This window comes from Sarcophilus harrisii, chromosome 3 (assembly GCF_902635505.1).
Source record: "Sarcophilus harrisii chromosome 3, mSarHar1.11, whole genome shotgun sequence".
NCBI lineage: Eukaryota > Metazoa > Chordata > Mammalia > Dasyuromorphia > Dasyuridae > Sarcophilus > Sarcophilus harrisii.
Window position 1 is genome coordinate 60,268,924 of NC_045428.1, and position 14,367 is coordinate 60,283,290.

The 14,367-nt window shown below is 35.3% G+C and overlaps 1 protein-coding gene across 3 annotated transcripts in view; it reads left to right on the top strand.

Moving 5' to 3' along the window:
- Nucleotides 1-14,367, top strand: part of EPHA4 (EPH receptor A4) — a 171,268-nt gene that overhangs the window by 117,040 nt on the left and 39,861 nt on the right. For all 3 annotated transcript variants that reach the window (XM_031957970.1, XM_003766149.4, XM_031957971.1), the window contains exons 6-8: nt 9,074-9,198; nt 10,198-10,357; nt 12,264-12,375. In XM_031957970.1, coding sequence (XP_031813830.1) covers nt 9,074-9,198; nt 10,198-10,357; nt 12,264-12,375 — 397 coding nt within the window. The remainder of the gene's footprint in view (nt 1-9,073; nt 9,199-10,197; nt 10,358-12,263; nt 12,376-14,367) is intronic.

Sequence of the window (14,367 nt, forward strand, 5' to 3'; positions counted from 1 at the left end):
AGCAAGCATTTTTATAACAGTATAAAAAAGAGTTGATGCTACCTAAAAATTGCAAATCTTTTATGTATAACTTGTTATTCCTTTTAAATATATAATAAAGTTATTATGTACGTTTCTTTCCTTCCACCTTCTCCTCCACCTCCATAGCTCTAGAGAAGGTTTCCATTAGACACAGCTAGGTAGACACACATACGCAGAGATATTTATGTTAAATTATACTATACATACTTCTATTTATCAGTTCTTTCTCCAGGTAACGTTTCTTCATATGTTCTTTATAGGTAATTTGGGTATTTATAAACTTCAATATGACTTTGTTCAAAGTCATCTTTTTTTCTGAGACAATTGGGGTTTAGTGACTTGCTCAGGTCACACAGCTAGGAAGTGTTAAGAGTCTGAGGTCAGATTTGAACTCAGGTCCTTCTGACTTCAGGACTGGTGCTCTATCCACTGCACCATCTAGCTGCCCCCAAAGTCATCCTTAAAACAATATTGCTGTTACTATGTACAGTGTTTCCTGGTTTTGCTCATTTCACTCTTCATTATTTCATGCAAATCTTTCCATGTTTTTCTAAAATCATTGAGTTCGTTATTTTTTACAGCATAGTAGTATTTCATCATGATCATATGCAACTGCTTGTTCAGCCATTCCCCAATCAATGGGCATCCCTGTCAAAGAAGATGATTAGGGGCAAAGGAAAGAACATAGTCCTTTTCCTTTGCCCCTAATCATCTTTGGAAAAAGACTAGTTGTGGTAATGCTAAATTTACCCTTTTTACAAAAAAGAGAATCATCTTTATTTCACATCAAGACATCTCCTGTAATCATTTATTGTGAAGTGCATCAGTTCAGGCTCTGACTCACCATGTTGCTACATAATCTATGGTGTTACCATCTAACAAAATGTTCTGACAAATGCTGAAAACCTCCATTTGCATGCCCTGAGTTACAAGAAATTTGTTGTCTTTTAACCAAATGCAACAACTGGTCTTGTATTCTTGTCGTAAAGATGCTCTTCCCCTTCCAACACTCCATCCCTCGTCCACAGTCCATTTCACACTGTACATTGATCCCAACATAGTGATGTCATTTGGGTTCTCTGATTACAAAAGACAACAAATTTATCATAAGGTCCTTTTATAGAAATGTGTCAATTTTCAGCATCTAATGCTATATTGGATGGATTTATTCAATGGAATTTTCATTGAAAAGCCCAAATTATTCAACTTTGTGGGTTTTTGATTAACTTACTGCTGGATTACTTCTTCTCTTTGTCCTTAGAAGTCATATTGAGAATAAAATCTTATTTTCTCTCATGGAATATATGCTGAGGTTGCACATTCTAGATTCTCATTCTATCACCTTGTCTCTGCCATCTCATGCCTGTTGCTGCTGTACATTAGAATAACCATCTTTCTTCTTCAGTGATACAATGAAATTTTGGCATCAAGTGAATGGCCACATAAAGACTAGCACACTGGCAGGCTTGACTGACAATTTTGGTTTATTTGCTTGTTTTTAATGTACTGAGAGCTCTGAATGAGGTCTTTAATGGAAATCCTTGGTCATGAGTGGAAGTCAAGAATTCCACAAAGTTAATTCTTTGCCCATTTTGGTTCCTATTATACTATATATATTTTCTTCTTAAATGCCAAAGCTTTTCTCTAGTTTTTGGAGTTGTTTTCCTGCCACTCCCTTCCACTCCTCCCACCCTAAAGCTCTGAGAATATGGCAGTAACCTCTCTGTTTAATTAGTAGTGAAAGGTGGCTGGCAGGGATGTAATCCTCCTGGCACATCTAAGAACTAACTGACATATAAAGAACTTTTACTGAGAAGATAAAATGAAGCAAAAAAAAATTGTGTATGTAGAGCAACTTCTGGAAGCTATATGGGGAATTCACATGGCATTTTCTTTACACCTCTCCAATAATAGACCTCTCAAGTATCATTTTTTTATTATTATTATGGTTTTATCTACTTTAATCTTCTACCAGATTGTAAATGCCAAGAGAATAGGGATTTTGCCTTATTGCAAGCCCTAGAATAATGCTGTTTGTTAAATAGAATTGTTACATTTCAAAGTACATTTTCCATATCACTACTATATCTTTAGTTTATCTTTGATAAATGCTTCCTAGTCGTATAGTCCCCATCCTGTTTGGGAATTCCTCTTCCCTATCCTGTCCTCCATCTGATAAACATAGTTTTGTCCCATGGGAAGTCCAGTCAGAAAGAAAAGGAATAAGTAAATACTCTGTTTTAACTTATCAGAGACATGGACCTTACTCAGCATAGCTTTTCTTACCTCTCTCTGAAGGACAGAAGAATCATTCATTTTCTCACAAGGCTGGAAGCCATAAATTAAGTAAACTTAAGAGATCAACACATGAACAGTCTATTACTTTGCTCATCCTTAGTTGATAACTGTATGATTCAGTTGACACTGAAGTAAATATCCAATGGTTAGTCAAGTTGGAACAATTTGATGTTTAGTTTTATGAACGGTGACATCATTCTTCTGTCTAAGTGCAAACTAGAGCAATGATCAGGAAAGAAAGTTCTGGGAAGAAGCCAGTGCATTAAGTGATGAGAAAAATTGATTACAGAGGAAAAGTTAAAACATTTCCTCAGGTACAAAGTTAAAAGTGTTTGGTTGATTTGAGGTTAAAGGGGAAAAAGAATCTATCTAAATTGTAATCTCTAAAATCACAATGCCAATATTCAACTGGTTATAGTGTTAGAATTTTGAGGATGTTTTTCTGGAACATAATCTGAGCATAGCATATTATTATTGTTAATGGAATGGTAGAAATAGCACTATATTTGGAGTCAAGAGATTTACATTTGAATTCTATGTCGGACATTTACAAACTATGTAATCTAAAAAAATTAATGTGATAAATTTTGTTTTGTGTTTTCTTTTTCTACATTTATGTAGGGAAAGGTGAGAGAAAAAAATTGTTTATTAAAATAATACAAGAAGTCTAAGTTATATTTAAACATTTGAAAACCTACAATAATCAAAAGTAAATCAAAATAACCTCAAGAAAATCACATCCTACCCATTGTGCTATCAAAGATGAAAAAACATCAGTGAGAAGGGGCTGTGAGAAGACAGTTGTATTTATTCATTACTAGAGAAGCTTTGAACTGGTTGAGCCATTTTAGAAAACTTGGAATTATACAAAAAAAGTTATTAAATTGTTCATACCTCCAAATATATCTCTACTTGGATTATACCCCAAGGATGTTATTATTAATTTTAAGAGTGTTATTCATATTTGTAACAACCAAAAGGTAGAAACAAAAAGTCTGTCCAATAATAAGAGAATGACAGAAAAAAATTCTGCATATGAACATAATGGAATATTACAGTACTGTAAAGGAATGACAGATATGAAATATTCTGAGAAACGGGGGAGAACTTCCATGAAGTGAACCAGAGTGAAGCAGCAGGGCCCCAAAGAGCAGCACACACAATGAATGCACCAGTGTAAATGAAGTCAGCTTTTTGAGGTCAATAAAACTCTGGCCAAATGCAAGGGTCAGGTCGATGTTTTTCCATACTCCCCAAAGAGAAGGACACATTCAGTTCAGTATGATTTAACAGACACTCATTAGGCAGCTCTTACATGACAGGTACTATATTAGGTACTAAGGATGCAAAAATGAAATAATCCTTATTCTTAAAGAACATATTTTGGGTGTTGGTGTGGGTAAGGTACTGTATTATATGTACTACAAAAATATATACCCAGAACAAATACAATTACTACTGGTTTCTTTACTGATTCTTTCACAAATCTCTCTCAACTCCAGACATTTATTCTGGCTTGTCCCACATGCTTGGAATGCTTTTCCTATTTATCTCTGATTTCTCCAGTTCTCCACATCTACAGGAATCCTTCCCAGTACTTCATTTTATTGCCTTCCTTCTTATGATTATTTCTAATTTATCTTGTACATAATTATTTTCATATTTTCTCTCCAATTAGACTGGAATCTTTTTTTTTCTTTCTGTTTAAAATTAAATTTTTAATTAATTAATTTTTTTTGGACAGGGATTTTAAGATCAGAGAGAGAAAGAGAGAGAGAGAGAGAGAGAGAGAGAGAGAGAGAGAGAGAGAGTGTGTGTGTGTGTGTGTGTGTGTGTGTGTGTGTATTGACCTAACTTTGTAGCCCTAGTGCTTAGCACATTACTTGGAACACAGTAAGCACTCAATAAATTCTTGCTTACTTGAACATGCATGGTACTTGGGATCATTAATGCAATTGTAAAAAAAAGAAAAAAGAAAAATGCCCTCTTTCATCACTCCTTCCCCCCATTTTTCTTTAATACCCAGTTATCTGGGTAGAGTTAAGTTCTTGAGGGAATGTGTTCTAAGACATATTAGCTGACATAAGACTGATACAGGAATGAGTGTCGGGGTTCTTCCAGGAAGGGAAAACCTAAGTAGGATAGGATAGGGGAGCTCTGGTGAGTAATAGGTCACTGCATGGGGATTATTTAGGTTATGGTTTGTTGGGGGAAAGAGTCCCACTAGGGGAATAGAAGAACAATAAAATTGAGCTACCTGTAAATTTTGCCTTAGCACAAACCCTGCAGAAAAATTGCATGGTTTCAGTTTCCTTGGCCTTTCCCCCCAGATTAAATATGACATTTTTAAAAATCTCAGAGCACTCTCCTCTTTATTTGGAAATTATTTTCCCCCATATATTCTCCCTTTATCTCCTTCATAAATGCTTACATACAGTATCAAGATTTATTTTACCTTTACATTTTCACTAATCTGTTTTTCTCCCAGTATATAGAAATGCTAGCAAAATTGCATTATTCTTACATTATTATATTGTTAAGTCCTGCCCGGCATCATTTTGGCATCTCAGTGATCACATATTCCCTTTTGTAATAATAACACAATGATACTCCTCCTCTGTCTGAAAATAAAAATCAGATTCATTCCCTACATGTAGCAGATGAGGGTTTAGCCAGCCAGAGAAAAAGTTCCTTAGTTAATCAGTGTCACTCACAGGATGTAGAGGCAGATTTTCCCTTGTATTCTTCAGGTTATCATTATTTCACCAGAGACATCTTTAAGAGAAAGTTCATTTTATATTTCCTTCCCTCATGCTCTTTTTGTAACCCCTCAGTTTTCCAAATTAGAATTTATAGGCCCCTTTTTTAATACAATTTATTGTAAGATGTCCCCTAAAGTATCTAGACAGAAAGGATCCCTCATTGCAAGAAAAGGCCTTTCTTGTGACTTCTATATATTGAGGTAGTTGCTCTGTGCAGTCTATCAAAGATCACTCTATGTCATCTAATAGAGAAGATTCTTGGTATTTTCAATGAGTATGTTTTCAAGTTCCTTTGGTTTTTAGTGTTTTCTGTTTTTTTTTTTTTTCAAAGGTCCTTGTTTGGAATCCTACTTTTGCTAGTTGTTATCTGTTCAATGGAAAGAATCTTGGATTTGGATTTATGTGACCTGAGTTCAAATCCTAGTTCCACAAAATTTGTTTACTTGTCTGGCTTTGGGCAAGACACTTAACCTCTATAGATCTCAATTGACATTGAAGGGGATTGGATGAGAAGGCCTGTTCCAGCTTTAAATCTGTGGTTCTTTATCTGTGAAATTACAAGGTTGGGCATTTTTTTTAAAACCTCAGAGCACTCTCCTCTTTACCTGAAAATATTTTCCTCTATATTTTCCTCCTTCATCTCCTTCATAAATGCTTACATAGGGTACCAAGAATTGGTTTTGTACTTACATTTTACTTACTGTAGTTCCCTATCTGTAAAATCTATAACTCTCTTCCATCTCTAAATATGTAACACCCAATGAGAAGGAAATAGAGAAAGAAATAGAAAATCACTCTGTTATCTTTGTCAAGAAAAACTCATGGAGGTCAGTATCACAAAGAGATCATAAAAGAGGGAAAAGAACCCATAAGTGCAAATATGTTTGTCATAGTTCTTTTTGTAATGGCAAGGAAGTGGAAATTGAGTGAATACCCATCAATTGGGGAATGGCTGAACAAATTGTGGTAAATGAATATAATGGAATACTGTTGTTTTAAAAGAAATGGTGAGCAGGCTGATTTCAGAAAAAACCTGGAAAGATTTACATGAACTGTTGCTGAGTGAAGTGAGCAGAATGAAGAGGATATTGTATATTATAATAAGAAGATAATGTGATGATCAATTGTGATTGACTTGGTTCATAGCAACAATGCAGTGATTCAAGGCAATTCTAATAGACTTGGGATGGAAAATGCCAGTCACATCCAGAAAGAGAACTATGGAGACTGAATGTGGATCGAAGCATAGTATTTTCACTTTTGTTGTTGATATTGTTGTTGTTTATTTGATTGTTTTTTTTTTTCCTTCCTCGTAGTTTTTTTTTTCCCATTTTGATATGATTTTTCTTGCACAGCATGACAAATAGGGAAATATGTTTAGAAGAATTGTACATGTTAAATGATATTGATTGGATTGCTTGCTGTCTTGAGGAGGGGAGACAGCAGGGGAGAGGGAGAAAAAATTGGAACATAAGATTTTATAAAGGTGAATGTTGAAAACTATCTTTGCATGAATTTGGAAAAATAAAATGTTTTTGAAAAATAGAAAGGAAAATTCCACAGACTGTTGTTCACAGGGTCATGAAGAATTGGGCACCATTAAACTGAATAACAAGGCCCAATGATACTTTGACTAAAGGCAGCACAGCAAAATCATTAATACCATTCCTGGTATAATGAATCAATCAATCAACAAGATTTGTTGAGATCCTACTATGTGCCAGGCTCTGTGCTAAGCGTAGAGGATACAGTTAATAAGATGGGCCTTACCATAAATGAGCTAAAAAGTCTGGACCTGAATTCTGCCTCAGACAGTTAGGAGCTCTGCCATCCTGGGGAAGCTGCTCGCATTTTTTTGAGTCTCAATTTCATGTATAGAATGGCACCAATACTCTTGCTGACATCAGAGAGTTGTTGTGAGGGTCAAATAAAAACTTCCTTAAACTTAAAATGTTGCATAAATGTCAACTTAGTACTGTTCTCTAAGGCTGAAAGAAGGAAGGGAAAATAGCCAAGGGTATTTCCTACTTTTGTGCAAATACTCAGAAAAGAACAAAAGCTTACAAGTCCTGTAATAATTTTTAGGACACTTGTTTTAAAGGACAACTCCTGTAATAATTTCAGGACACTTGTTTAAAAAGGGAAGGGAATTTAAAGAAAGCTAATCTTCACCTTAAAAGTAGCCAATCATAATTCAAGTAGACAAATGACAGTTCAGTGGTATTTGGCACAGAACACCTAGACTGCCCCATCCAAAGTGGTTATTAGTGTCCTTCTGTCTGGATACTGTGTTTTTGAACACTTCAGAATGCTCTGAAAATGTCAGGAATGATTACTCATCTGGTTTGAAACACCTTATCTTAAGGATATTTCTCTCACATCATTTAAAGAGGATGTAAGTGTCTTTTCTATTGTTTTATATGTGTTCCCACGGGAGATTTCATCTACATATCCATGGCATTGAAGGTGATAATTCACCTTTCCCCGTTGAAGGGGGGGGGAGAAAGAGAAATACCAATTTAATGTGTGTGTATATGTGTGTGTCTGTGTATCTGTGTTCAGTTCTGGAAGCATCTTTAACAGAGATGCTAAGCTGCCAAACATTAAAGCTAGGAGTCTGTCCTGATGGCTTTGCTTCAGCTGGGAGTCCTTCTTTCCTTCCTCTGTGTTATTTGCTGGTTGTTTTCATTCCTATCAGGAGAGTTGTCAGATATGGTCAAGTAGATGTGAAGCTTTTTTTTTGTCCCATTTCCATATTGGGTGATAATTATATTTATCTGTCTTATTACCTTGTATTTGGAAGTTACCAGTAGGAGTCGGGGGACAAAAGACTAATGCTATTACGTTGTGTTAGCTCTATTTTTAAGTTGACTTTCATTCTTGTCTATAAAATCTCATCCATTTCTACAGTTTGAAAAGCAAAACTAACCAACTAGTTAAATAAATAAATAAATAATAGAAAAGAAAATGCATTCAATTTAGGAGGACTTCTAATCTCTACTTCTACAGGACAGTGTTGTTAGATAAGATTAAAAATTTCATGAATGTGCCCTTTTTTCCCAAGAGACCCCACATTTGTACCAGTTATTGTCAGCCATGGCTTGATAACAGCTGGCTAGAGATTTGACCACACAGTAGCAGCACAACAGAAATTGGACTGACTGGCTCATAAATCTTTAGCATTCTGTTTCCTCACTATAGTACTGAATCTGCTCTTATATGGGTCAAGGGAGGGGAGGCATTGTATACTGGCCAACTCTCTCCCCTTACCCCTTACTCCCTCCCCCCCCAAAAAAAAAAAAACAAAAACTAAGAATCTGTTAGAAAATGTCATTTATGACCACAGAAACTAATTCTTGAATTGTTTGTATTTTTTTCCTGATTTTACACAAGCGAAAACTGTTAAGAGTGCCGTGTTTGGCATTTTAATTGGGATTGTTAAATTATACAAAGTGTTTATACTACAGAATCATGTTTCACTTTACAGGGAATTGGATATAGGAATTCTCTTCCTCATATTCCCATCCCCTTAAGAAAGCTATGGATTTTCTTTTTTCTTTTTTTTCCAAATAAAGTTAAAGACCAATAAAATACCACCCCATTAGTATTTTGGAGGGAGGATGATAGTTTTATAGAGCTAGAAGAAGCTCTTCTAAAAGCTTTTGTATTTTGTAAAAGGTCAGAAACAAGTCAGCATTCTATAACTTTGGCCTTTTATAAGGGATTGGCTATAGGCACTGTGAAACATCATAGTATTTTGGACCACCAAGCTCTGACTTTTGAGATTCTTTTTAAAAAACAGGAAACTAGAATGCTTGAGAATTCTTTAAAAACAAGATCTCTTTTTTAAATGTGGAATGGGGTCCAAGAGTAGAATGAAGATGCTGTATGTGTATTTTTTAAAAAGGATAAAATTGATTCATTATGATTATCAATATTAATAAAATCATTAAAATTAACTTTTGCCTCTGTCTTTTAAATGTTTCTGGCAGCTCCATCTTCTATAGCTTTGATCCAAGCTAAAGAAATAACGAGATACAGCGTTGCATTGGCTTGGCTGGAACCTGATCGGCCAAATGGAGTCATCTTAGAGTATGAAGTCAAATATTATGAGAAGGTATGATTTAAAAAGAGGAAGCCAGATTTTCTTTTGAATTAAGAGTAAAACTAGCCCAGAATACTTGCATGTTTTCAATGCGGAACATATTTGATTTCCTAATAATCATGGTCAGTTATGAACTTCAAATGCTCAAATAGTAACTTTGAATAATAGGAATAATACAATACATCCTGGAATGACTCTACATTTTGTTCTTAGGATGAAGTAAGGGGTATTTACCATGTAAATCAGTGTCAGTTAAGAAGCTCAAGATACTAACCAAGATAGTAATGTAAGAGTGAGACATATAAGACAGAAATAATAATAACATCTGTTTAAGTGCATAGCTTCTGTTCAGAATGATGGTATGAGTTTGATGGCTTTTAATAGAAAATAGGGGAGGGAAAATTACATTCTTCAGCCTCTCAAAGTTATAGAAAGACATTTTTTTTTTTTAACAAATAACTTGTCTCTCTTCAAGAAAAGAACTATGAAAAGAGCTATTTGCATGTAAGGTTGTCTAGAAAATGAACAATTACATTCTCTCTCTTTTAAAAAAAAAGATAATCGCTTATTTGCAGCCTATTAAAAGCAGAAAAGGACAGAAGATTTTTATTCAAGCTAGATTACAACATTTTTTTGACATTTCCTAGCCAGGAAATACAAAGAAGACTTTGACAGGGTCCTTCATGTACTTATTTCTGTCATTACTGATGTGGGGGTGGGGAGTAGGGACCCCTCCTGTTTTCATTAAGCGTTATTGTCAAAAGAGATTATAATCAAAGATTTGGATGTTTACCTGAAGTTTCCATTTTTCAGTGTCAAAAGAGATCACTGATACCTTACTATCCCCATTTCTTTTCTGTTTGGTTGAGAGCCAAGAAGAAAAAAAAATAGCACTTAGAAAAATGAAGTGTAAAAAAAAAATGCAATTTACATATATTGTCAATCTCTTCTCTAGTTTGCTTTTGTTTTTAATCAGCTTCTCCTTTTCTTCAACTATGCCTTCTATCGTAGGATCAGAATGAACGCAGTTATAGAATTGTTCGGACAGCCTCCAGGAACACTGACATCAAAGGCCTGAATCCCTTGACTTCCTATGTATTTCATGTGAGAGCCCGTACAGCAGCTGGCTATGGAGACTTTAGTGAGCCCTTTGAGGTGACAACTAACACAGGTAAGAAGAGCAGAATTCTTCAGAGACATTTGTTGGAGTAATAAAAACATTACTGATAGTCATAACTGATACTTGTGAGATGCATTCAAGTCTGCAAAGTGCTTTTATCTATCTGTGGAGGAGTACAGATTAAGTCCTATTAATGATGATATTCTGATACTACTTTATACTTTTTAAACTGACATTTATAAGCACTTTAAGGTCAGTTAAAGGTCTTGCAATTATTATTTCACTTAATCATCAAGATGAGCATCAAATCACTCTCCAAAGACTCATCCAAGGATCTTGTGTTGTATATTGCTTGAAATAAGTGACTGTGACTTGAAAATCTTGTTACTCACAATTTCTCTTTTTAAAGTATTTGTTTTTAGTCTAATATTATATTATTCCTTTCCATTTATTTCATACTTTACTTTGCCATCTGGACAGCTCACTGTCTTCATTGTTTCCTAAAAATTCTTTACTCTGTTCCCTAGAGTTCTCCTAAAACTGCCCTGCCTCTTTCTGACCCCCACACAGCCCACTTTGAATTCTTATCTATCCTTTAAAGCCCACCACAGATGCCGCCTCTTCCTTCTATGATCAGATCAGACAATAATTACTTAACCCTGTCTTGGTCCTCAAAAGACGATTTTCTTATACCCTTTTAATGCATTTATGATGCATGATTTTATATTATAGTTATATATATATACATATATATATATATATATATATATATGTCATCTCTTCATATTATACTATATCTTCCATTAGGGCAGTTCTGTGGATTGACCATGGATTTTCTTGATCGCTAGCAAAAGTTGGCTAGATGAAGTGAGAGTTCTTAAGGATAGGCACCTATGGGAGTGCTTATGGGCACCTAAGGAATCAGTTGACAGAGAGTGAAGGAAGGTGTAAGAGTGGTGTAATGGTTGGAGGGCAATCTTTTGGGGAATCTGGGAGAAGTTAGGATCAAGAATACCTTTGGGGAGGTTTACTTTGGTGATTTATGCCATTTACCAAAAAGCTTTTAAAAGAAAAGTGCTACAGGAAAAACTCCCTAGGTAAATCTGGACTACCAAGTCCAAGGAAGAGGAGGCGTACTGATGAGAGCAAATTCCCTTTAGGAAGTAGTATTCAGATTTCTTGTATTTTGAACCCAAGAATCTTGATTGTTCCTTGTAGGCAGTTGATTAATATGTATTGAGTCCACTTGGATGTTGACAAATATGAAAGTCAACATGGATCATTCAATTACATGCCAATAGGTCTAGAACTAGAAAAGTGCTCAGAGACCAACTTATCCAATCCCCTTGTTTTCCAAAGAGGAAATAAAGACCAAAGAAGATCAAAATTCAGGTAGTAAATGACAGTACCTGAATTGGAACCCAGATTCTCTTTTTCCAGAACCAGACATTTTTTCACTGGTCAAATGCATTCAGAAGAAAAAAAAAAAATAGGTAGCAGTTTACCAGTTAAGGATACACCCATTTTGATTCCATTTCATAGGTGGAAGGGACTTCAGAGCTCATTTAATCCAGATGAAGGAAATTTTCAGGGGAGGAAATTAAGGTCCAGAGTTGAAGTGACTCACTTAAAATCACACAGGCAGTGTCTTCTTCCAGATCCAGAGCACTAGTCTTTCTATTTCACTAGTCCTCCCATTGTGTCTTTCCACTGAGGCATGAGATTCTTAGCTAGAAGGGGTTCTTCTCCAGGCATTATGAAAAAGATCTCTATCTCATTAAAGCTGTCAGTAAGGAGGTGTTGAAGGAAAGCTTAATGAGAGGCTGAGAAGCTAGGAGGAGGATTCTAAAGGGAAAGTTGTGGTGGAGAGAAAAACCTTCTTGTCCGATTAGGGATTTCCTCACCCTCAATGAAGCTGAATATATCTTTCTTAGGGCAAACTCTTTTCTTTTTGCAGTGCCTTCCCGAATCATTGGAGATGGGACCAACTCCACTGTCCTGCTGGTGTCAGTTTCGGGCAGCGTGGTGCTGGTGGTCATTCTGATTGCAGCTTTTGTCATCAGCCGGAGGTAAGGATTTAAGCCTCCAGCCTGGGCCCCCTCCTCTTACTTTATAAGGGAACCTTTTGTCTCCTCCACACAAAGCTACATTCTTGGATTAGCATCATAAAAGTGCATTTGCATTACAAGCTCCCTCCCTTGTCCCTTTGATCTTCTGTGGTAGGGGCCTCAGCCCTCTGTAGGGAACAGTCTGACTCCCAGCAGCCCTTCCTGAAAAACTAATAACAGTAACAATAACAATAAATGCTTCCATCTGAAGAACGATGCTATAGTTGATGATGAATTTAGTGGATTATGCATATTACCTGTAATGACTGTAAGTGATTAAATGAGGAAATCAAAACCCAATCAATAATTAATCAATAAACATTTATTAATAACAGGTATTAATTATACCTGTGCCAGGTACTATTTATAACTTATAAAATAATGATGATAATAGTAAGAATAATAATAACTGTTTTTTGTACACAGCTTTTTAAAATTTGCAAAATCCAATGATATTTACTCTGATGAGTAAAAGTGATACAGGTGGTATTGGCCCCATTTTACAGGTATGGAATCTGCAGCTCAGAGAAGATAAAAGTGTCTTACCTGTTTTAAGAATTCTCATTTTAGAGAGTTCCGCTTAGAGAATATTATCTTTTCCTATTGCCCAGAAGATTTATTGAATATTGACTGAATGAATGAAGCTATTAGGGTAGTCTCCCTGAGAATTAGGTCAGATTGCATACTACCTGCACCTAGGAACATCCTTTTTTGTTTTTATTGAATTCTTTAATATTGGCTTAATTCAGGCATGTGATAATAACAGCAACAACTATTACTGAACTTCCTATAAAGCTTTTATATTTACAAAGTACTTTATTGCCATTAATTTATTGCCTAAAAGAATAGCTAGGTGGCCAAGTGGATAGAGTACCAGGTCTGGAATTAGGAAGGCCTGAATTCAAAATCAACCTTGAGTACTAGTTGTGTGAGCCTGGGCAAGTCACTTTATCCTGTTTTCCTTAGTATTCTCTTCTGTGAAGTTGTATAAGGTAATGAAAAACTCTTCTAGTATCTTTGCCAAGAAAACCCCAAATGGGATCATAAAGAATTGGATATTAAATGACTGAACAAATTGGCTGTAAGAAAGTTTTCCTCTCCAAATATCTGCATTAAGATTAATTCTCTTTGGTGAGGAATGTATAATTGTATAATGTATACAATGTATAATATAAAGGTATAATGTAAAATGTATAATAATGTATAAATAAGATGTTCCTGAAAAGCAATCTGCTATGGTGCATCAAGCCCTAGATTTAGAGTCAGAGGAGTTGGTAGTCAAGTTCTGGCTGTGCTATTTATTAGTTTGTGACTTTGAGCAAATCATCCTTGTCACCATAGTTGGCCAAGTTTCTGCATCTGTAAAATGGGGATAAGCCCATCTATTTTATTAATAATTGTTTATTGATTTATTGTCTTGAGCAAAGTATCATTTAAATATGAAAGATGCTAATTCCATCTGAAACTTGAGTCTGCTTTACTAACTGTAATTTTGCCCAAGTTGTCTTCTCTGAATCATAGTTTTTCATCTGTTTATACTATATAACCTTAAAGTTCCCACTGTCCTCTCTAGAGTTCTATAAGTTTAGGATTAAAATCCCTACCAAGAAAAAAAAAGGAATACTGTTTCACTACATACATTCATCAGTCCCTTAAAACACTTCCCTTAGAAGAGAAATTCTGAACATGCCTCGTAAATGTTAGTTTACTGAGCAGGGAATTTGGAAACCTCATTTATTTCTTGTGGCATTTCTTTCTGAGAAGACTCAAGGTGACTCTGGCAGCTGAGATTTCAAGTGAAAACAAACGATTATAATGTCTCAGTGCTGGGTACAAAATAATCTTATAATAAGTTAAGTCTAACCTCTTACCTCTTTCTAGGGTTTAGGGACTGTACCTTTTAAAAAGCAAATAGACACTAGTATTGTCTAGCCCTAAGGTCTCTTTCAGGGT